Source organism: Manacus candei, unplaced genomic scaffold (assembly GCF_025592945.1).
Source record: "Manacus candei isolate 608988 ecotype Guabito, Panama unplaced genomic scaffold, ASM2559294v1 h1tg000007l, whole genome shotgun sequence".
Classification (NCBI taxonomy): domain Eukaryota; kingdom Metazoa; phylum Chordata; class Aves; order Passeriformes; family Pipridae; genus Manacus; species Manacus candei.
Window position 1 is genome coordinate 8,901,774 of NW_026138055.1, and position 24,379 is coordinate 8,926,152.

At 49.9% G+C, this 24,379-nt stretch overlaps 1 protein-coding gene across 1 annotated transcript in view; it reads left to right on the plus strand.

Annotated features, from left to right (window-relative positions):
* The window catches only part of FBXO16 (F-box protein 16), a 31,383-nt gene extending 9,214 nt beyond the window's left edge, over window positions 1-22,169 (plus strand). Inside the window, exons 4-10 of the mRNA XM_051812481.1 lie at window positions 694-729; window positions 5,562-5,768; window positions 6,737-6,901; window positions 7,267-7,472; window positions 15,607-15,712; window positions 18,835-19,060; window positions 22,092-22,169. Of these exons, the coding sequence (XP_051668441.1) occupies window positions 694-729; window positions 5,562-5,768; window positions 6,737-6,901; window positions 7,267-7,472; window positions 15,607-15,712; window positions 18,835-19,060; window positions 22,092-22,159 (1,014 nt within the window). The 3' untranslated portion in view covers window positions 22,160-22,169. The remainder of the gene's footprint in view (window positions 1-693; window positions 730-5,561; window positions 5,769-6,736; window positions 6,902-7,266; window positions 7,473-15,606; window positions 15,713-18,834; window positions 19,061-22,091) is intronic.
* Window positions 22,170-24,379: the final 2,210 nt, after the last annotated feature.

Consider the following 24,379-nt stretch of genomic DNA (forward strand, 5'->3'; position numbering starts at 1 on the left):
GGGCTGGTTGGGGATGTGAAGGTCAGGGACCTGGAGATGACAGAGTTCAGGATACCGAGAGGGACAAAAAGCAGGATCACAGCCCTGGAATTCAGGGGAGCAGACTGAGGCCTCCTCAGGGGTCCGTGTGGAAGAACCACACGGGAGAGAAGAGAGGTCCAGGAAAACCAATCGGTTCCCAGGCTTTAGGAATTCTTTCAATGCTCAAAGAATAGATGAGCTGATGAAGTGCAAATGGAAAAGGAAGTGGACCGAAAACTGGGACACATCAGGAAGGGTGAAGGTGGCAGGTCAAGGGATATGGATTCTTCCCCTCTCCGCAGCTCTGGTGAGGACAGACCTGGAATGTTCTGTCCATTCCTGGGCTCCCCAGCACAAGTAATAACATGGACTTACCGGACCAAAGCCAGCGTAGGGCCACGGAAATGATGAAGGAATTGGGGAATCTGATGTTCAGGGAGGCTGTGGGGTCTCCATCCAAGAAGATACTCAAAGTTCATCTGGGTTTTGAAGCCTTTAGTTGATCCCATCCAGGAGTTCGGACTGAAGGATCTCCTCGGGTTTCTTCCAAACTCACCCATTCAGTTCTTCTCTCTCTGTTTTGTAGTTTGGTTTTTTTAAGCTGTATTTTCCTCAGGACATATGGAATCCCCTTTAAATATTCCGTTTTCTTTGTGTGTTTGTGTTTTCCAGGTATTTGAAGAAAGAAGAGCCCTCCTTGGAAAATGGGTAAACTTTTCCCTTTAAATGTATATTTAAATACGGATAAATTTTGGGACTGATCGAGGGATTATCTGATGGGGATGTAAAACTTACATCCTGTTTTGAAAGAGGGATTAATTTTCCTGATGGGAAAGTGAGCCATGGCCTGACAGAGGGTCTTTGAAATCTGTAATAAATGACATTTTATCTACCAAGTGCACACATAGAATCATGGGATGGTTTGGGTTGAAACTGGGGCTTATTCTTTATGGTTAATAAGCCACTAATGACTTTTTTTTTTTTGCATGTGGACTGGTCTTTACGGGCAAATATTTTGATTTTAAGGATTTTTTGGTCATTATAGTAGGGAATATTTCCGTAACTTGTTGGCGTGAGTGCATTTTGATGATAAGGAATTTCAGGGACACCAAGAAAACTAAATAATTGAATGATTATTGTTCATAAAACACCTTTGCGTGTGATATCAGCAGCTGAGAGACCTAAACCCCTTGGAAATCCCTTGGAAATTGCTGGCAAAGGGGCAAAGATGTTTCTGTTAGAACTGAAAGAGCCAAAATGTGGGAAAGAACATTTCCAGAGATCTGAGAAACCCCAAACGTGCAGCAGCTCTGCAGAAACTGCTGGGAATTCTGCTGGATCACCAAGTGGACACGAGCTGCCAGTGTCTTACAATGGCAGTAAGGGGGGAAATATCCCCAAGTCATTCCCAGTTCTGCTCCCTGCATTTTGGGAAAGCTGAGGACCAGCTGGAGACACTCTGAGAACAAGTCAAGATGTGATAACAGACTCAGGTCCAGAAAATATGGAAACAATCCCTGTACGGAAGAGAAAATGGAGGAAAGATGTAATAACATCTAAGGGTGCACAAAAGAGGTTCAAAAAGGGGAAGGGAGTGATCTGATCCTTGTGTTCCCACTGGATGGGACAAGAAATCAAGGGATTTGAGTTGCAAGAGCGGAGACACAATTTAGACACGAGCAAAATCCAGTTCTACAGAAAATTCCTTGCTGGAATATCTTGCCTAAGGGTGGAATCTCCATCCCTGGAGACCTCTGAGAACAGGTTGGACGAACACAGTCAGGAATGGTTTAGGAAGAGCAAATCTGAACCAGCTCAGCGTTCCTCAACCTTTTCCACTGAAGGACCATCCAACCTTCTGGAAAAGGGTCTCCAACAAATCCCTCCATCGGGGAGAAGATGGTGGGGGAAGGAGGGGGAAATTGCTTCTCCATCCACTTGGCAAAAGAGCCTCGTTGAGTGGAGAATCCATTCCCACTTTTGTGGAGCACGGGGATGCCTGTGGATCATAACCCCTGACCTCGGGTCCGTGTGCTGGGCTGGAGGTGAGGATTGTGCCCCTTCCCAGTTCCAGGCAGGGAAACACTCGTGTCCCCCAGCAGAGAGGGGCCCCTCTGGGATAAGCTGCAGGCCCGGGGCTGGCCCTGCGTGTCAGGCTTCCCGATTTGTGTGTGTGTGCACTCAGGGATTAATTGTAAACCGATCCCAGGAGCGGGGCCCGAGCAGTGCCAGCACTGATGTCACACCATCCCTGGGGAGACATTGTTTGCCAGCGCTTTGGGAAAGGCCCAGACGAGGGGAAAAGCCGTTCCTGGCTGTGGGGAGAGAAGGTGAAGCGAAGGGAATCCGGTTGGACTGGTTGGGTTGCCGGGATCGCAGGCTGAGGGGAGGATCTGTGGGGAAAGGCAGCCAAATGTGGGATGGGGACATGCCTGTTTACTGCTGGAAAAGACACAAATTCCGCCAGCTTAACTCCTTGGCTGCTGCTGGGTGCGATGGAGAAGGGGCCGAGTGCTCCTGGCACTGATTTAAAGGGAGCTTCCCTGGCACAGGGCGCTGGAAGGAGTCACTCCGTTGGAAAACCCGTGGCGGGATGGAAAGGGTTAAAACGGGAGCAAATCCGTCTCCCGGCAAGTGAAGCCCGATTTGTTTTGACTGGTTCACTCGAGCTCTTGATGTGGAAGAGAACGAGCCAGTGACTCCCTTGTCTCTGGAGCTCGGAGGAGGAGAGAAACTTAACTTGGCAAATTGGGGATCGGGGATTGTTTTAATTGAGAGGAGGACGTGGATGTGGCCCTGAACGGGCAGTGTCTGCAGCATTCCTGGGGCAGGGAAAGCCTTTTCTATCCAGCTGAGGGGGAGAAGGGGACAGGCAAACCCTCCTCTGTCCCCCTCGATTTTATTTGTGACAGAACCACAGAATATCCCCAGCTAGGAAGGTACCCACAAATTCTCTTTCCAAGCCCCAAATCCCAAGGTCCTGCTTCAGTTTTTCCCTGCTGAACATCATTAGAGGTGGAAGTCCTGGGCAAAATAGGGATGAGAGGAAAGGGGAGTATTCCTTTAATTCCATTTGTGTCTAAAAAGGGGCATTTGGGAGCTTTTTCCTGACTCACTTCTCATCTCTCTGGGACATCAGGAATGCCAATTCCATCCTTCCTTCATTCTGACCTTCTCAAGATCTTGAAGAGGGGGTTGCAAGAAAGGGAAGAGCTGTTTACTCTCTGGTGCTGGAATTCATCCAAGTAAAAATACAGAGTGAAACAAAGAGTTCTTCAGGATGATCAGGAAAGAAATCACTTCTCAATTACCTTTCATCTGCACAGGATATTTTAAACTATTATTCTGCCAGAGCACAGATTTGTTAGGGGGGAAGAAGAGGGAAAACAATCTGACTTTCTAGTCTGTTTTGTTCTGAAAGGAAAAGGAAGGGACACAGGACATTAAACCATTTACACAAAGGAATAAAGAAAACCCTGGAAAAAAGTAATTTTTTTTAATATTTTTAAATTTTGGAGGTCACTTTTAACCAAGGACTTAAATGTCCCTGAGGTTAAATGCAGAACTGAGTGTGCTGTGATGGGACCTGCAGAGAGCAAGTGGAAATTTGGCTTCGGGAACCAGCCCTGTGAAAAAAGAGGGTGTGTGGTTTGGGGATGACCAACCTGGGAGAAGGAAGGAAAGAGGGAAAAGCAGCATTCCCCAAAGAGGGGAATTCCCCAGACTGTTCAGTTTTCCCTTTGAAAAGAAGGTGAGTTTGGGTCAAGGCTCCTTCTGCTGTGCAGGGAAGGAGGATCATCGAATCCCAGGATGGTTTGGGTTGGAAGGGACCTTAAAGATTGTTCAGTTCCAACCCCTGCCATGGGCAGGGACACCTCCCACTAGCCCAGGTTGATCCAAGCCCCGTCCAACCTGGCTTTGGACACTTCCAGGGGCAGCCACAGCTTCTCTGGGAATTCCAACCCAGCCCCTCCCCACCCTCACAACCAAAAATTCCTTCCCAATCTCCCATCTAACCCTGCCCTCTGGCACTGGGAAGCCATTCCCTGTGTTCTGTCCCTCCAGCCCTTGTCCCAAGTCCCTCTCCAGCTCTCCTGGAGCCTCTTTAGGCTCTGCAAGAGGCTCCAGGGTCTCCCTGGATCCTTCTCTCCTCCAGATGAACCCCCCCAGCTCTCCCAGCCTGGCTCCAGAGCAGAGGGGCTCCAGCCCTCAGAGCACCTGTGACCTCCCCTGGACTCGCTCCAGCAGCTCCCCATCCTTCTGCTGTTGGGATTCCCAGAGCTGGAGGACAAAGCAGCTGGATTTCCCAGGAAAACAGGCAGGAGGGAAGCTGGAAACCCCCATCCCGCCCTGTGCTGACTGTGCTCTTTCAGTGTAAAACCGTCCCCTTGTCCTGTCCCTCCTGCAAACAGGATGAAGCAGCACTTGTCCAAACCCCCCCGTTTCACCTCAGGAAAAGCCATGTTTGTCCCTGCCATTCTGCTGCCTGCACTTCCCACTGGGGATTCCTGCTGCTCCTGCCTGCTGGTCCTCTGGCACTTCCTCCCTGCTGGCACTCAGGCGCTGCCCCCGGAGCCAGGACCGCTCGGGCAGGTTTGGAGCCGGATTGCAGCGACTGTGGGGATGAGGTCAGGCTGCTCCCAGGAGATTCCTGCTGACAGGGCCCTTTCCATGCCCTGCTATCAACACCGGTGCCACACCAGCCACTGCCAATGCTCCCACCCAGCTGACACCACCTGTGCTCCTGTGCTTCCCTGGGGGCTCAGTTCTTCCACAACTGGGTTCATCTCCCTCTTCAGGTACCTGCCAGGAGCATGGAAATGCTGCCAAAGGTCTCTGTGACTCTGCTCCTGGATCTAGGCACAATCCTGGACCATCTGGGCACAATCCTGGACCATCTGGACACCATCCTGTGCCACCTGCTCCGGGATGACCCTGGTCGAGCAGGGAGGTGGGACCAGATGGACCCACTGTGGTCCCTTCCAACCCGACCCATTCCATGATTCTGTGATTTTAGGATACTGGGATTCTCTGCTCTGTGCAGCTCATTTAGTTTCTCTTTGCTCCTCTTCTCCGTGGTGGGGATTTCTCTCCTGCGCAGTGGGAATGGGAGAAAAAATCCTTCACAAATTGTGAGGCACTCAAATATTGCACTAGTGGGGGGCATGGAAGTGTCAGGAGAGACAAGGAGTCAGCAATGAACTCAGGATTTGGGACCTAATCCTGTAAACACCCATCTGAGTCTCCTCCTTCCCATGAGTGAAGCCAAGTCTCGGAGCTGGTCCCAGGAGCAAGGAGTCTTGGAAGCAGGAGTGAGTCCTGGACTGGGCCATCCTGGATCCTTTGAGGGTTATAAATCACACGTTATGTGGCTTCAGAGTTGCTTTTCATGCAGCCTCTCCGTTTGTTCCCAGTTCCTTTGCTCCTGGGTGAGTCACCAGAAGCTGCTGCTCGTGCACTTTCCCTGCCCTGAACGTGTGCTTTATTTTAAGGAGTTGAAGCTCTGCTTTTACTCTGAACCTGAGACTCCCTCTTTTCAGTTTGACAAGTGGACAGATGGGCAGAGGAGGAGGATCCTGGTGGACCTGCTGGAACGCTGCTCCCTGGCACAGCAGAAATTCTGCTCCAGGCAGCTCCAGGACCGAATTCCCACCGAGGCCGTGGATTTCACCACGAGGCTTCCTCGAGTCCTGTCCTTGTACATCTTCTCCTTCCTGGACCCACGGAGCCTCTGTCGCTGTGCACAGGTAAAAAAGCCCAACCTGAGGTTCAAGGTGGTTAAAAAAAGAGGAAACCACCAGTTTTTGGTGAAGACACACCAGTGCTGTTCCTCGGAATGCACAGAGCTCTGACTTGGCAGCCGTTGCCAAGTGCTGAGTGATGCTCGTTCCTCAGCTCCTAAATTAAGCCAGACTTCCAGCCAAGATTTACAGAAGTGGAGAGTAATTTGAGATGCTAAAGCACTTAAAATGTGGCACTTTCAAGGCTGGTTATTCCCAAAAAGGAAGCCTGGCACCTTCTGGAAGTCACATTCCTCTGAAGTACCTTGCACTGTGTGCAGAGGCCTTAATTCTTTGGGAAACATGGGTTTGTGCTCTTGCAAAGAACCACCCACAGAAATTAAAACAGATCCTTTAAAATGCTTCGGGGTCAAGTGTTGGATGTGGGGAAGCTGAGAAGTTACAGGTGTGATTTGGAGCCCAGTGGCTGAGACTCCAAAAACATGTTTGCACAAGAGGAAGTGCTGTGAGATGCTGCCCAAAGTGGTTCTGCATGACAAAGTTCAGATACTGGTGACATTATTGCTGCACTTACATAATATTCCATGAATATTCCATGAATATTCTTGACATTCAAGAATATATCAAAATCTCAGCTTGGCTAAACCTTTGCTGTCATGTCTTTCTCCAGTGGATGCAACTGGAACTCTCCATTCACTGGCTGGTTAGGAGATTACTTAGAATCATGGAATATCCTGAGTTGGAAGGGTCCCATGCCAGGAAGACCTTGAATGGTTTAAATGGTTTAATCAAGGGTTTAAATGGTTTAATCAAGGGTTTAAATGGTTGAACCAAAGGTTTAAATGGAGCATTAACGTTGCTGAGGAGTTGGTTTGAGGACCCAGGGGAATTACACCCCGAGCACGGGAGTCTGTAGCTGGAATCTTGGATGCTTGAAACCCCGAGGTTTTCAGCTTTCAACTGGGCATTCCCAGGTGAGCTGGTACTGGAAGTACCTGTCTGAGCTGGATCAGCTCTGGATGCTGAAGTGTCTCCGTTTTGGCTGGTACATCAACTTCTGCCCAACGCCCTTCGAGCAGGGAATCTGGAAGCGACATTACATTGAGATGGTGAGAGAGCTGTGGATCACCAGGCCAGAGGTACGTGTCCAGCACCTCTGGAGTGGGACAACTGGGTGGTCTGGTTCCTGACCCTTTTCCCTCGGTGTATTTTTGGGATTCTCCTGCCCTGGATTCAAAACTCAGCCCTGGAGTTTTAAAAGATGGAGTTTAATTAAGCAAACTCCCTCTGTAGTCAAGAGGGAGAAGCCAGTGCATGTCAAGAGCAGCTCAGCTCATCCTAATGTAGATTATGGGATATGGGACAAGCACTACCAGGGGCCTGTTTCCCTCCACAGTCCCTAATGGATCTTGGGAAAACTAACGTCGATTCCCAATTACGATAAGCCCAAAACTGGGCTAATCTCACTAAAACTTACTTTTCCTCTCTGCACCTCTCCTCCCAGCCTCTTCCCAAGGAGGAGTTCACCGTTATCGACGTGCAACCCGTCGGGAGCGACGCCCCGGAGGCAAAACTTCCCGTGCACGGAAGGAGGAGAACCAAGGAGAAGAAGGAGCTCCCCCCTTGGCGCTCGTCCGACAGGCACCCCACGGACACCGTCCGCTACAACTACCTGGACAACTGGGACCCCATCGAGCAGGCGAGGCAGGCGTAAGGGCTCCCTCTCCTCTGCTTTCTCCGGGACACGGGATGTGTTTTCCAGCTCTTCTGGCTGGTTTTGGGGGTGGGTCTCAGTCTGGTTGTAGTTGGAGCTGTGCTGCTTTGTGTCTGTTGTGTCCGTTGTGTCCTTCCAGGAGCAGCTCGTTGGAGGCTGAGTCCTGGGGAATGTGATGGGAGAATCAGGTGTGAGCTCATGGGCTCAGCCAGGGGTTTGACTTAAAAATATAGAGATATCGGGTGCTTTAATCCCTGGAGGTGGCCCAAAGAGAATCAGCCACGGGCTTGTTCCCAAGAGGGGATAGTTATTGATAATTTAGGGGAGAAAATAAGGGAACTTGGCAGAAGTTCCAAAGGGCACCACACGAGCTGGGCGAAAATGTTCCGCCCCAACACTGAGCCAGCACAGAGGAATCCACGGGACCTGAGTCAGAATCCAACCCCTCCACTACAGTGGAGTTAAAATCCAACCCCTCAAGCTCCAAGGCACCCAAAGCATCAAGAAAGGAGCACAGGAAGAGAAGCAGAGGGAGTAAGAAGAGAGGAGGAGAAAGAGGGAGAGACGGATTATGGAGCTGCCACTGGGACCTTGGGGAAGACCAGGGGCTGCAGGAGCTGTGGGTGTTATAGGGCAGTGTCCTCACTGTCCCCATATCAGCTGTGGGATGTTATAGGGCAGTGTCCTCACTGTCCCCATATCAGCTGTGGGATGTTATAGGGCAGTGTCCTCACTGTCCCCATAGGAGCTGTGGGTGTTATAGGGCAGTGTCCCCACTGTCCCTGTGAGCTGTGGGATGTTATAGGGCAGTGTCCTCACTGTCCCCATAGGAGCTGTAGGGTGTTATAGGGCAGTGTCCCCACTGTCCCCATAGGAGCTGTGGGGTGTTATAGGGCAGTGTCCCCACTGTCCCTGTGAGCTGTGGGTGTTATAGGGCAGTGTCCTCACTGTCCCCATAGGAGCTGTGGGGTGTTATAGGGCAGTGTCCTCACTGTCCCCATATCAGCTGTGGGGTGTTATAGGGCAGTGTCCCCACTGTCCCTGTGAGCTGTGGGTGTTATAGGGCAGTGTCCTCACTGTCCCCATATCAGCTGTGGGTGTTATAGGGCAGTGTCCCCACTGTCCCTGTGAGCTGTGGGGTGTTATAGGGCAGTGTCCCCACTGTCCCCATATCAGCTGTGGGGTGTTATAGGGCAGTGTCCTCACTGTCCCCATATCAGCTGTGGGATGTTATAGGGCAGTGTCATCACTGTCCCTGTGAGCTGTGGGGTGTTATAGGGCAGTGTTCCCACTGTCCCTGTTAGGGGCTGCAGGAGCTGTGGGGTGTTACAGTTTTCCCAGGCTGTTTGTGACTGGCAGCTACTCTGGGAATCCGCCATGAGGTTCCAGGGGCTGCCATGAGGGACACGATTCTATCCCACCTCTGTGAGGTCCCACCCACCTCTTCCCCCTCCACACATACCCACTCCCACCCCACAAAGTGGTTCTGACCCAGCAGTCACTGCTCTGGTGTCTGACATTAGGACAAGAGTTTGCTGAAGGCTTTCGAAGTAAAGCTGCAAAGTTGAGAGGAATCTGCAGTTTTTGCACAGAAGGATGAATTAGTTGTGATGGAACACAATTCCATCACTTCAGGGATCTTGTGGCTGCAAAGAAGTTTCGGTGATCCAAGCTGGGGGGCAGGTGAAAGAGGATGTGTGAACTATAGAACATTTAAGTAAAGAACAGTGTCTGTGCCTACACTGCCTGGATCCATCAGTTCCTGGGCTCCCAGGATGACCTGGTCAGGCACTGGGAAAAGGAAAGGCATTTCCACCCCAAAGCAGAGTTTTGCACATGGATCTGTGTCAGGACAGCCCCACATTTTCCTTTCCATCAGAGATCTTCCAAATCTTAGGTCTGTGGTCACGTTCCTGTGCTTTTAAAAAGCAGCAGCAGGAGCAGCGAGGAGGCTGCAGGAGCCACCTGTGGGAAGTGTTTTCCCATTTCTTGTTCAAGTCCCTGTCAGTGCCACCTCTGATGTTTCCCAGGCTCAGGGGCAGCCGATGGGAAAAGCTGACACTACCACGGACCCGAGCCCAGGGAACAGGAGCTGGATCAGCCTGACCACTGCCCCGTTCCTGTGGGAATCCCTGTGCAAAGGACTGCCCAGACACAGCTGAATGTGCAGAGAGCAGGAGATTCCTCCTCCCCGTGCCAACAAAAACCTTGGGAACCAACCAAGCCCCAGCGAAAGCGCCCGGCTTGTATTAAAGTAAATAACTGATAGAGCCAAGATTATCCCCGTGCACAGGAACAATCAGCCCGTGAATTACCCCAGCCAGGGATTATTTGGCAGTTGAGCTCCTGTGCAGCTCTTTCCCAATGTGATTAACTCTGCTGGACCCACCACTCCTCCGGGCTGTTCCACAGCGTTCCCAGTGCCGGAGCAAAAGCCTTTTATGAATCACGTCTTAATCCGCGTCCCCCGGTCCCTGGGTATTGCACTACTTCAAAGAGCTTCCCAGTTTCCACCTCACCCTCTTTCTGTGGTGTGTTTCCAAACTCCAGCACCACTTTTGGGTTGAGTTCTTTGAGGCTTTTCACTAAATGTTTGGATAAAAAGCCTCCCGTCGCAAACGAATGTCCCGGCGTTGCTTTCCAGTTGTTCTAAATGGTTTTTTTGGGCAGCAGCTCCCAAAGGTTTTCTGTGAGGTTTAGGGTTCTGCTGTGCTGGCCATGAAAAAAACAAAAAAGTGGAACAAACCCTGTTTTAAAGAGTTGAAAAGTCATTTTTTCCCAGCGTGGAGCCGAAGATGCAGCTGAGAACCAAATGCAAACAATTCTGAACTGGTAATGACACAGCCAACCCACTCACTGTGTTCTCCTCCTAAGTGAGAGCTGAGCCTCTCTCCATTTGTGCAATGTTGCAGCAAATCTGGCATTTATCCTCAATTACGGAGGATTATTGCAGGGAGAGAGAGGAATTCTGTGAGATTTGCTTGTTTATCGAGGATCTGCCTTTAATATCACCTAAGCTGGAGGTAATTGCTGCTGCCTGGGCTCCTCTGCAATGATTATTCAGCAGCACAGGTGCAGCATTTCAGGTGCTGACCCAGCTTCCTGCTCACACAACGATGTTTGGTGCTTCTTTTCCATGGATACGGTGCCACCTGAGTCCCCTCTGCTGCCCATTCCCAGAAATCCTCCCGGAAAGGCTCTTTATGGTGTTCCCTGCCCTTTGGTCAGGGTGTCCCTCTGGGGAGTGCCAAGCCTTGTTCTGAACAACCCACAGACCCCAAACTGAGTCCAGGTCCAGCTGGCTGAGCTTGGAATCTCCTGGGAATGCTGTGCAAGCTGCTCCACCCCTGGCACAGCCTCCAGGAGAACAGAAACCCGGGATAACAATCTCCGCCCCCCCCGGGCGGTGTCAGGTGCGGGTTGTTCCTCAGATTAGATTGGATTCTTGGAGCTCAAGGGCACAACCACCACCCCTCATGTAAAATGGATGTCAGAGGTAACGAAACCTGTGTAAAATGAGACGCTAAAACAATTTCCCAGGGTTTGCCCAAGGGAGTCTGGGAGAGGAAACGGGATTTGCTGCAGCCCTGGGTGAAGATAGGGAGGAAGGAGGGTTTTCTTGAGGTCACGGGGATGTCTGAGGGGACGTGGCAGGACTTGCAGGGAAGCAGGAGAGAGACAAAATGATGGCAGAGAAGGAATGACGGGAGAGAGCACTCGGAGGGTGGAAACCTGAGAGCCAACAAACCGCTGGAGTTGTGCTGCGCCGAGGAGAAGCGGGCTCGGAGGGAGCTCCGTGAACAAACAAGGATCACATCAAAGGGATTCCTGACGCCACCATCAAAGCAAGGTGTGAGGCCGGTCACTGGATCAAAGTTAATCTGCCTAATTTCAGGGTAAATTGTGCAGAATTTAGGAGGCAATGAAAAAAAAATCCAGTTTTTCGTCACTCTTGGAGCTGGTTAAAATGTCCCCGGAGCTCGGGCTCGCTCTGCAGCAGGTTTCTGGTCCAGGGAGAGGGGAGGACTCTGCTGGTCATCAGGTCAGGAGGTCCCTGCTGGAATACTGGCTTTTAATGGCAGAGTTCGTGGAATCCCAGAATGGTTTGGGTGGGAAGGGATCTTAAAGCTCATCCAGTTCCACTTCCCTGCCATGGGCAGGGACACCTCCCACTATCCCAGGTTGTTCCAAGGGAGTCCAACCTGGCCTTGGACACTTCCAGGGATTCAAGGGCAGCCACAGAGTCTCTGGGCAACCTGTGCCAGGGCCTCACCACCCTCCCAACCAGGAATTCCTTCCCAACCTCCCATCTCTCCCTGCCCTCTGGCAGTGGGAAGTCATTCCCTGTGTCCTGTCCCTCCAGCCCTTGTCCCCAGTCCCTCTCCCGCTCTCCTGGAGGCCCTTTAGGCTTTGGAAGGGGCTCCAAGGTCTCCCCAGATCCTTCTTTTCTCCAGGTGTCCTCATGAATCCAGCATGGGAAGGGAATTTAAGGATCATCTTGTTCCACAGATTCACAGAACGGTTTGAGTGGGAAAGGACCTTAAAACTCATCTGGTTCCATGGGCAGGGACACCTCCCACTATCCAAGGTTGCTCCAAGCCCCGTCCAACCTCATCTTGGACGCTGCCAGGGATCCAGGGGCAGCCACAGCTTCTCTGGGAATTCCATGCCAGCCCCTCCCCACCCTCCCAGCCAAGAATTCCTTCCCAATGTCTCCTCTAAATCTCTCCTCTTTCAGTTTAAAACTGTTCCCCCTTGTCCCATCCCTGTCTGCCTGCGTGAAATGTCACTTCTCGCCCTCCGTGATGACAAAGATGTGTCATCTCTTTCTTCCTTGTCCTTTTGGGACAAGTCTTTCTCTACCTGGTCTCCCCTTCCACAGCAGCATCAAAACAGCTCTGCTGAGAATTCCCAGCCCAGAACTTCTCCCTGCTCAGCCAGAAAAAAAAAGTGGAACACGGGAAGCGTAACAAGCTACAGTGAATTCTCAATCACACAGGGGAGTGGAGATGAAGGGAGTCCTATAAATGGTAACACAAGACATATTCTTCGGGCTATAAAACCATAATTGGCCATTTAGCTTTGAAAAATAAATCAGGAGGTTTCTGGGGAGCAGCTGGGGGAGGGTTTGGCCTGGATTGCGCTGGTGCTTCGTGTCACTGGGGAGAGGAACTGTCACACTGTCCCAGAAAGTGGCAGAAAGGTGTTCATCTGCAATCTGGGTGATAATTGAAAGCTATTTTTTTATCTTTTCCGATGGATTTCTTGGCTTCTTGCCCAGCAAGTAACGAGGCCGCGCTCTAAAAACTCGAGTGGCGGCAACCACTGAAGGAGACTCCGTGGAATGAAGGAGATGGGACAGAGATCCCTTGGAATGTTCTCTGGGAGGTTGGTGGGTTGGGTTGGGACAGGGTGGGAGAAGCTTTGCAGTCCCTGGGCGGTGAAATGAAGAAGAGCAGTGATCAGCTGCACAGCCCAGGGAGTGGTGAGGTGGTAGGGAAGAGACCCAGACAGGACTTGGATTACAAATTGCCTGGAAGGGGTTATCAAAATCTCTCAGCTGAGTTTTGGCCACAGCTGTCGGTGTCTGGGGTGGTTTCTGGTAGGTCTGGTTTGTTTTCTGCCTGGATTGTCCCAGTAGCTTTTTGTTATATTCCCCCCCCAAAAAAAAAACAAAAAACAAACCAACAAACCCTCCCAGAGATCAGCAAGGATTTGTCTCTTTGGGCACAAAGAAACACTGCAAAGGGGAAGTGATAGATTTTTATCTCAAGTGAGGAAATCTTCCTGTGGGATTCTGATCTGCCCCCAGGGGACCAGGAGGAGCCTTTGGGTCCCGGTTCTGCTGGGAGGCATCTGCTGCTTGTGCTGCCAATAAATCAAAAGATTTGCCTTTCCCTTCAGCATGAATAATGGATTCCAATTCCAGCCCTGGCCCTGGATCCCTGCCAGGATCATGTCCTTGTGCCTCAAGGAAGGGCCCTGCTACCTCTCATGGCAACAGCTCAGCCCCAAATGCAACCTCCTTCCCCCCACCTCTCCCAGCCAGCTCGGGCTTCTGGAAGGCAGCACTGATTCAGTGGGATAATTTATGGACGTAGGCTGGCTCTAAAAAACAGTTGCATATTGTCCTGGAGTGTTTACCCAACGAGAAAATAATTACTTTCAGTTAATTGTTCCCTCGGCAGCCCTGACAAAGAGGGGCTCGCTCGCGTGAGGAGGACGTGCTGTATCCCTGCCCTTCGGAATCCCAACGCTTGGCTCCCGCTTGTCACATTCCAGCCCAGTTCTCTGGGCCTGCTGGGCTCGTGGGAGTGAAAAATGTGCCTTGTGGGAAACGAAAATGGGAGGAGAACGGGGTGAGAGTCACCGAGTTCAGGGCTGGCAGTGAGAGACCTGCCGTTCTCCTCCGGGCTCTGACGCCCTGGAGAAACTCATCCTTGCTCCCTACGTTTTCCAGACCTTGAAATGGGATCGTGGTGGGGACCTGCTGCAGGAGGATGCTCTGACACCACAGGGATGGACACCAGAATGCAGCAGGAGAGGCTGATATCCTCATTTCCAACCACAAGGCTGGGTCTCCTTTCTATCTAAAGGCCACAGGATCCTTTAGGATGGAAAAGACCCTCACGATCGAGTCCACCCATCAGGCCCACCAGGACGACCAGTTTGCTCCCAGTTGGAATACTGTGGATTGAATTTTCTCCCTTGGCTGTCAGTGTTTATAAACAGAGTGCGGTTTGCCTCCATTTCCTCTTTGGTTTAATGTTTGATTGGACTTTATGGCTCTGGACCTGCAGCTGGGCTGGGATGAGGGACGAGGGAATACCAGGCACCTGCTGCTCTTGGCTGCTTTAGGGATGGGTGTGTTGGGGGGGGGGAATCCTGCTCCTCTACAGGAGAAATGGGGCTTGCTGAGTCTTTCCACCCTTTACATCCATGATTTTGGACTCCTCCCATGCTTTTCAGCCTTCCTTCTGGGAGCCCAGAGACACTGGGACACACCCTCGGGCTTGCTGCTTGGAATTCCCAAATTATGCCTTGTGGGATTGGAAGGTGGAAGGGGAATGAGCACCTTAGAGGGGCTGATGGACCTGCCTGAGTTCTTCAAAGACCTTCCCCACAGTCTGGATTTTACTCCTGAGAGTGGAAAATTGTGGCAGCTGGCCATATCCCAGAGTGATTCCCTGAATTTTCACACTGGAATATTCACTTAACTGTATAGACATTTTACTCCTGGTATTGGAAAATTGTGGCAGCTGGCCATATCCCAGAGTGATTCCCTGAATTTTCACACTGGAATATTCCTGTCCTGCCAGTAAATTCTATTGACTTTAATAACAGCTGCATAGAAATGTCTAAATTGATAAATTTAGGTACATCTCCAAGCCTGTGTGAGCTCTAGAAGAGTCTGGACAATGCTCTCAGGGACATGGTGGGATTCTGGGAATGTCCTGTGCAGGGCCAGGAGTTGGACTGGATGATCCTTGTGGGTCCCTTCCAGCTCAGGATGTTCTGTGATTCTATGATTTTATATATTTGTATATTTAGATATTTTAGATATCTTTATATTTAATATGCAATTATATATATAATTGCATATAATTATATACTCATAGATAATAATATGCATCATTATATATGTTTATATGTATTTATATATTTAACATGTTTTTAAAATTTATGTATTTATTAATTTGGCTATAAAAACAATGAATAAACACCTTGCTGGAGGGCCAGCCCCCCCTCCCCGCCTGTTTTAGTCTACAAATTACACCGATTTCACTGAAAACTCTCAAATTGATTGAGTTAAACTCCTTGAATGTGAATTTTCCTGTAACACGTTATCTGGATTTAGCCTAAATCAGGAAGTCTGGAGCTAAGGGTGTGTTCTGAGAGCTAGAAAGTTCTCATAACTTAAAAAAACAGCTTATCATAAATTAAAAAAGCCCCACCAGTCTGAGCCCAGGGCGTGATTTGTGCTCTCTTGGGCTGCCCCAGGTGGGATCAAACGTGGGCTCTTAAATTGTGTTTTTTCAGGTGGCAACAGCACGAGGGATTTTCCTTTTTCTCCATCCCAGGGAAGCAATTCCAGAGCATTTATTAATCCTGTTGTGTTGGACTCTGCAGGAGGAGGAAGGGAGGAGGGAAGACCCCAGACCTGAGCCGACAGGCAGCCGAGAGGAAAAGGAGAGCGGGACGTGGATCCAACCAGCTCCAGAAGGAGAAATCCCTGGCAAGTACCTCCAGCCTGGAATTGGATCAACTGTCTCCGTGTCATGCACTCCCAGGAATATTTGAGCTCCGAGTTTTCACTTAGGGAAGTGCTCCTGATGTAAAATCATGGAATTATGGAATATCCCGAGTGGGAAGGACCCACAAGGATCATCCAGTCCAACTCCTGGCCCTGCACAGGACATTCCCAGAATCCCACCATGTCCCTGAGAGCGTTGTCCAAACTCTTCTGGAGCTCACATGGACTTGCAGATGTCCATAAATTTATTAATTTAGACATTTCTATGCAGCTGTTATTAAAGTCAATACAATTTACTGGCAGGACAGGAATATTCCAGTGTGAAAATTCAGGGAATCACACAGGGATATGGCCAGCTGCCACAATTTTCCAATACCAGGAGTAAAATGTCAATACAATTAAGTGAATATTCCAGTGTGAAAATTCAGGGAATCACTCTGGGATATGGCCAGCTGCCACAATTTTCCACTCTTAGGAATAAAATCCAGACTGTGGGGAAGGTCTTTGAAGAACTCAGGCAGGTCCATCAGCCCCTCTAAGCTGCTCATTCCCCTTCCACCTTCCAATCCCACAAGCCAGAATTTGGGAATTCCAAGCGGCAAGCCCGAGGGTGTGTCCCAGTGTCTCTGGGCTCCTGGAAGGAAGGCTGAAAAGCACGGGAGGAGTCCAAAATCATGGATGTAAAGGGTGGAAAGACTCAGCAAGCCCCATTTCTCCTGTAGAGGAGCAGGATCCCTCCCACAACACACCCATCCCTAAAGCAGCCAAGAGCAGCAGGTGCCTGGTATTCCCTCGTTCCTCATCCCAGCCCGGCTGCAGGTCCAGAGCCATAAAGTCCAATCAAACATTAAATCAAAGAGGAAATGGAGGCAAACTGTTTATAAATAGATATTTATAAATCATCAAGGGGGACCTGCCGTGGGCGGGGAAGGGACAGCGACTGTCCCTTCCTCGTTCCTTGCCCCTCCCTCCCTCCGCTCAGGCTCCATTTCCACGCTTTCCACAAAGCCCTGGCACAATTCCCTCGGGATGAATCCCTTCCCAAAGCTTCCCTGCTTTGCCCACAGCTCCAGTTTGTCGCTGAGCCCCAGCGAAGGTCTGGCACTGAGGCTTCTTTGTGCTCCGGGCTGGAAAAATAGGGCATCCCCTCCATCAGAGGAGCCTCGGGAAGTTCAGCTTCCAGAAAACTCCATGGGGTTGGAGGTTTTGCATAAAAGACAGGCATTGTCTCCAGGGATGGGGAGGCTCCTCCCGACCCAAATAACGGCCTGTTTGCAAGGAAAAGCTTTCAGTCGCTGTTAAATGATATAAATAATGGTGGTTATAATTATTCAGCCCTTGTCTTACAGTTTCCACTCTCCAATGGTTCCCTCTGATCCGAGCATCCCTCCACGGATTCATCCCACCACATCTCCCCCTTTCACATTTAAAGCTGTTTTATTGTCAGTCCTGAAGAGAAAAAATCTCAGTTCAGGCCTAAAATAAGTTAATTTGATTCTTTCCCCCCCCCCCCAGATTTTACCAAAGTTATTGCTCTTCAAAGTTAATGAACCTGAGCAGGAAGGCACAAGCACCTTGGGCTGGAATTCCAAAGGCTTCTGTTCCTCCTGATTTTAGAGTTGTCCACGTTCCAGTAGAAGAGCTGTGCTTTTTTATTCTCACACAAAACCTCCTTTAATGGCAGCAGCACGACGAGACAATAAAGCTGAGGTTACACCAGGCTGGTGCACAGAAAAAGAAAATAAATATATATATATATAAATATAATTCGCCAGGAATAATGCAAAATTAATTTCCATTTGTTATTAAAGCAGCACTGGGAAACCTTGCTGAAATGAAGACCTTTGAAAAGGCTCTTATTTAATCAAGTCCAAATAAAGAGGCTTAATGTGCAAATCTTTCAGTAAATCCTTAGAAGAAAAAAAAGAGACCATGATGAAAGAATAAGTGCCCAAGGCAGGCAAACATCAAGTCAAATTAAAAGGCAGCCCTTGAATAGATCAGTGACTCAAGTGCAGAAAGTAGGTGAGAATAAAGTGAATTACGGCCAATAATAAAGATGGAAAAAGGGTTATTAGAGGGAGCTCCCGGCTCAGGAGGCAACAACACACCAAAGTGGAATAAAAACACCTAATGAAGGTGACGACCCAAGCCCTGGAATTGCATCCACCGGCTCCACATTTGCATGGGGTGATGAATCCCCTGGAAAACCTGGGAGGTTTTGGAGTTTATTAGTGCTCGTGGAAAGCACAGAGTGCGACCACTTCATTTAGAATAAATTAAAGTAAAGTAGCTCAATTACAAGGAATAGTAAATTGCAGTGGGTTAAGTTAATTAGGGCTGTGAATGAATTAGGGCCACGTTCCTTCCTAGGGATGCACAGGAACCCCCCCCGTGTCTCTGCAGTGGGGAGAGAATTGATGTTTGGAGTAAAAATCATATTTATAATGGGCAGAAGATGAAGGTCCAGGGCTCCCAGCACCCACACATGGTCCTGCCCAATGTACATTTATCTTCTGCAAACCCTGTTTTCAATTTTATTTACTCAACACGGTAATGTTTGTTCACTATTCTTACCAAATAAGTCTGAAAAACCCAAGTTGTTGGTCAGAATAACCTGTGGGTTTTTTTGAATCTTTGGGGATCTTCCTCAAGGAATAAGCTGTGATATTAAGATATTATTATTATTATTATTATTATTATTATTATTATTATTTTTCATTGAATTTTGATCTTCTGTTCAAGTAGATTTCATCCTTTACACTGAGACACTTCCAAACACCAAGCAAGGCTGGGATCAGACACGGCCACGTGCATGGGGAAGGGGGGGTTGAAATTGGGGAATTAACATCTGAATTTCTGTGGAGAGTTAATTAATTAATTAATTAATTAATGTGGGTTCAGCTTTACTGGCATCACTTTCTAGTGAGGTCCTTTTGTCCTCAAGGTAAACTTTATCCCACAGCACAGGCCTCTGCAAGTGCTCCTATCATCTAGGGATAAAATGTATGGAATGTGTAGAATTTGTGGAAGTTCTCAGTGGGTTCCAAGCTTTCCAGTCCCTCTGAAGCTGTCGGGATGTTGATGTTGTCTTCTCTTCCCAGATGTGGCTCCCTGCAGATCCTGAGTGTCTTCCAAAGCCGCCAGCTCGTCCCAGCTGGGCCGCCCATCGCTCCGCTGGGAACCTGCCCCCCAAGGCAGCGGCAAAGGCCCTGGCCCAGAGCTCCCAGTGGAACGCCGGGATACGACCGGCACCTGTCCGAGCTCCAGGACCAAAGCCACGTGGGAGAGGGACTGAAGATGTCAGCAGGATGGAGAGCAGAGCTCCATGTCAGTAAGATGCCCTGTCCCGTGGGGAGGCTGTTCTAGAGCCCGGCGATATCCAGATCGCGGAATCCCGGAATGGTTTGGGTGGGAAGGGACCTTAAAGACCATCTTGTTCCAGCCCCTGCCATGGGCAGGGACAACTTCCACTATCTCAGGTTGCTCCAACCTGGACTTGGACACTTCCAGAGATCCAGGGGCAGCCACAGCTTCTCTGGGCAACCTGTACCAGGGCCTCCCCACCCTCCCAGCCAGGAATTCCTTCTCAATCTCCCATCTAACCCTGCCCTCTGGCAGTGGGAAGCCATTCCCTGTGTCCTGTCCCTCCAGTCCTTGTCCCAAGTCCCTCTCCAGCTCTTCTGAAGCCCTTTTAGGCTCTGGAAGGGGCTCCAAGCTCTCCCTGGATCCCTCTGTTCTCCAGGTGAACACTCCCAGCTCTCCCAGTCTGGCTCCAGAGCAGAGGGGCTCCAGCCCTTGGAGCATCTCCGAGGCCTCCTCTGGACTCGCTCCAGCAGCTCCACATCCCTCTGCTGTTGTTCCCAGAGCTGGAAGAAGCTCTGCAGGTGGGGTCTCACCTGAGAGGGCAGAGGGGCAGAATCCCCCCTCCCCTGGTGTGGGATGAGCCCAGGACACGGGGGGGTTCTGGGCTGGAGCTTGTTGAACTTTTCATCCACCATCACCCCCAGGTCCTTGTCCTCAGGGATCCTCTCCATCCCTTCATCCCCCAGCCCATGTCTGTGCTTGGGATCAAGCAATTCCACTGTCCTTGTCACCAGCAGAGCTGTTAAATTTAGAGCCCAGAGGGAAGGAGGTGACACTGGCCGGGTGTTTCTGTGGGGGAAGGAATAGGGATGGTGGGAATGCAGACAGGGATTTGCTGCATTGGAAGAGAATTTATGGCCAGAGATGTCACATCCAGCACTTCCCAAACCCACCTGTCCCAGCTGTCATCTTGGAATGAACATTGGCACGGGCCCAACACGGGTTTAACTCACCAACACTGCCTGGCAAAGCAAGAGATGTGGCCGTGGGCTCCATCCAAAGTCCAGGGACTCTGCCAGGTCCTGGAGAGAATCCAGGAGGAGCTGGTGTGGTTGGGTTGGAACCAGAGCCCTCAGCAAATTCCAGCACAGAGCAGTGAACTCCAGGCAGAGAACAGCTGAGGAAGCAGCTGATTCGGGAATGCCTCCCAAAAATAAGGAGGTGGAATGACACCATCCCAAAGAATCTTGTGTTGTTTCAATCTGGGCTTGGCTTGGGAAGCTCTCCATGTCTCCCGAAGGTCCTCAGTGTCTGCAGCCCCCCGGGAAAGTCTTTTGGGTACCTTTGAGGAGCACCAACACTTGTGCAGGTTTTGGTGAAAGTCCTCTTGGTTCACAAGTGGGTTTTAATGGCTTAATTATGGCTTTAATCCATAAGGATTAAAATCTGTGACCCCTGAGGGTTTTTGGTTGTGCAAGAAGGATGAGGAACCTGGAGGGAACGATGGAAAATAGGATTCTGATGGGACACTGTTAAGATTTTCAGAGAGATCACAGAGGTGGAGTGGGCAGAGCTCCTACAAGGCAACAATTGTCCAGTAATTATTGGTGATCCCATTTAGAAGGGAGATGATGGAGCACGTGGAAAGCTCCGGCATCCCTCTGGATCTCCCTGGAATCCTGCATTTTTAGCAGGTCCATAGGCTGATCTCCATGAGGAGGAAGTGAGTGATCACAAATCCTCCTGTGGGAGATGAGAGGATCTAAACACAGCTGAAGGGGAAAGCACTGGAATGAGAAAGATTGGATTGGATATAGGATTGGATATTGGGAACAATTCCTTCATGGAAAGGGTTGTCCAGCCCTGGCACAGCTGCCCGGGGCAGTGGTGGATTCCCATCCCTGGAGGGATTTAAAATCCCTGTGGATGTGGCACTTGGGGACAGGGGTTAGTGATGGCCTTGGAAGTGCTCAGGGAACAGTTAAACTCGATCTTGGAGTCCTTTTCCAACCTAAATGATTCCATGATTCCATGAATGAGGCCTAAGGAAAACACACAAAGACTTCTCCATGTGGGAAGCGGGACATAAATGCACCCTGGCCATAAAAGCATCAGGATCAGGCCAGAGGGTCACAGTCCCTCCCAGTGCTAAAGCCATACAAGATTCCTACAAAATAGGACCCTCATCCTGGAATTCCATTGCCTGGCCCTGGATTAGGGCCAGGTCATCCAGAGTTAAGCGCAGGCTCTGGGCCTTGGATGTGGTGTTGGCTGTCCCAGTCAATCCAGGGAATTCTGCTGGTCCGGCAGCAGAGTTGGGGCAGCTTCCCAGGAATGCATCGCTCGGCTCCGGAGGGAATGGGAATGGGAAGAAGTGTCTCAGCTGCTGGGAACCAAACTGCAAGTGCTGCTGGCAGAGAGGATGTGGGAACACAGGGAATTTTCCTGCAGGGATGTGGCCACCCAGTGACTGTTGCTGGTGCCAGAAAGGTGGAGGGAACTGGTGCCTGCCGGGATGTGCCGTGTCCGGCCTCAGCTGCAGCTGAATTCCCTCTGCATGGCAGGGAATTCCGGGCATGAGGAAAGGGTTAGTGGGGAAGCAAACTCCTTACAAACACCACTGTGGTAAAAAAATCCCGAGGAAACGATCCCTGAGGGATTGCATTTGGATGAGGGGCAATTTGCAAGGCAAAACTACGTAATATTTTTTTTTTTTTAATATCAGAGAGAGACAAATCCCATCTTAATTCCTTCAGTGACCTCTCCAGGACCTTTGTGAACTCTGCCAGGCTTTTCCCGAGGTAAACTTTACCTGGGCTTTGCCAGGGAATGTCTGCAGATCGCCAGGAAGTGGCAGGAAAAGTCAAGATGTTTTGATTGCTGCTGATTTTCTCTATAATGAGATGACGGAGGGAAATAATCCAGATTTGTGAAGGTATTTGAGGTACTAAATGCCACCAAAATCCCAGGGATTGGCTGAGCACCTAAACAGGTTTAGAATGTGAATTCTCTGCCTGAGTTAATCTGATCCTGACATTATTTCTCCTCCCTCCAGCATCTCCAGTGTTCGAGGCTCAGCCCTGGCACATTCCTGCATCCAGCCACGGATCCGACTCGGAATGAGGGAGGATCCAGAGTGTCCTTCATCCAAGCTGGACAGAAACTTCTCTTCCTGGCAGTGGGAAAACAAAATGTTGCTGCTGGTCTTTGGGATCTCGACCTGGTTTCCCGTTGCTGGTGCCTTATCCTCTTTTCCTTCTGGATGTGTCACCTCCGAAGTGTTCTCTTGGAATTTTGACTGTGGAGACACTTGCTTGGATCCTTTCTAGGGCTGCTGGACCTCCTGTGAGCTTTTCTAGGGATCATTTGGACAAATCTTAGGGCACATCCCACAGCCTGAGCCGCTCTGTGATGCTTTCCAGGGAATCACAGGAGTTGATTCTGGCTCTGTGGGCGCCGATGGGATGCTGGAAGATGAGGGATGACTTCCAGCCACTGCAATTATGGAAATTCCCACCCTCCCTACAAATTGAGTGCTTTACCACCAGTACTAACACAATCCTTCAGCTGCGACCTCCAGCTCCTGCCAAATCAGCTGGGAAGCACCAGGCTGGGCAAGGGAAGAGCGTGGAAGAAAGGAGAATCAAGGAAAACACTCCAAGAAAAACCCAGTTAGGGTCGGGCTGGAAACAGAATTTCCCCCTCGTGTTGAACAAGGCAAATCCATCTTTTCAATCGTGTCAGTGAGAAGGAAATCAAATCCCACACTCTGGATGGCAGCACACGGATCCGTGTGGGGAGCTGGCACTTGTTATTTAGGAGGGTGTAAATCACGGGCTGTTACTGGGGTTTTTTTCTGGGATTAAGGAATTTCCCAGTAAATTCAACAAATAGCAGTTTTTAAGGATAAGGGGATTGAATGCTCAGCAACTGTAACTCGTTGCCTGGTCATATCCCAGAGTGAGAGAGTTGGGATAAAACTGAACCTTTCCTGGTGCTGGGAAGAGTCACAGCACGCCCAGGAATCCTCAACATTTCACATTCCAGAGGGAATGCCCAAATCCCAGAATCATTAAGGCTGGAAAAGACCTTCAAGATCATCAAGTCCAACCATCAACCAGCACCCCCTCAATGATCACCCTTAAACCATGTCCCCAGGTGCCACATCCATGTGTTTTTGAAGACTTCCAGGGATGGGGACTGTTCCAGTGCTTTACAACCCTTCCCATGAAGAAACTGTTCCCAAAATTGCTCCAAATCATTGATGAGGCAACTCAGTGAGTCTCCCTCTCCCAGACTTCGGTGTTTCCTTTTCCCAGTTGTCCTGGATGCTTGGAAGGACGAGTTCATCTCAAAAAACATGACAGCCTAAGAACTAATAAGCCTGAGCTGTCACCTCTCAAAGGATCAGCTGAACCAGGAACTTGCAGACAGGAATTATCTCACGGATTTTAGGATCTGTTGATTATCCGTTGACTAATGAATTTTGTTTTGGAAAGGCCAATTGTTGAGCAACTGAAGTGAGATGGGGCAAATCCCATCCAAAACATTCATCAGCATCATTCCCAAATCTCTCCTCACAAGCCTTTTTTTTTTATTTCCCAGGAAACCAAGGTAAAGGGATTGCTCCATGGGTGCTTCCTTGGCTTCTTAAGGAGCTGTTCCAGCTCTTATTCTGGTCTCCATGAGGCAGCAGTTGATCCACAAACAGCAAAAACCTACTCAAGGAAAGGATGTAACCCTGGAGCAATGCTTTTCCTTTATCATCAATGACCACATTCCCTGGAATCATCCAGCTCCCAGGGTCCTGGAGGTGAATCCTGGACATCACCGTGCCTTTGCTGCAGCAGATCATGTGTCTTAAGTGCTCACTGTACATTTTCAACCTCAAACCTTCCCTGATTTATAAAGTTTTTTGCAGTTCTGATGCCGTAAAAGAACAAACAGGGACGTGCCAAGCCGAGGAGATTATCCCTGGAATAACGGCGGAGCTACACAACGCCCTGGTGGGATCCTATTTGTCAGAATTAAATCATATATACTCCAAATATATCGTGTGGAATGTACTGTGTGCAAAGCAAACACACCTTAACGTCATTCCTGAGGTCACAAGGCGGGGCAGAATCTGGAATGGAGAGGAATAAAATCCAGAGGGAGAGTCTCCATCACCTGGGAGCCGCTGGAAGTTGCATCCCCCCCGGGGCTGCTGATCTGCAGGGGCGGGTGGTTGTTCCCTCAGCTTTGTAGCGTTTCCAGATCTGCGGGGAAGGAATTGCCAAACCAGAACAGAGGGAGGCGGTTGTGCCTTCGCCCTTCCTCGTAGATGCGCATTTCCCAGCCCTG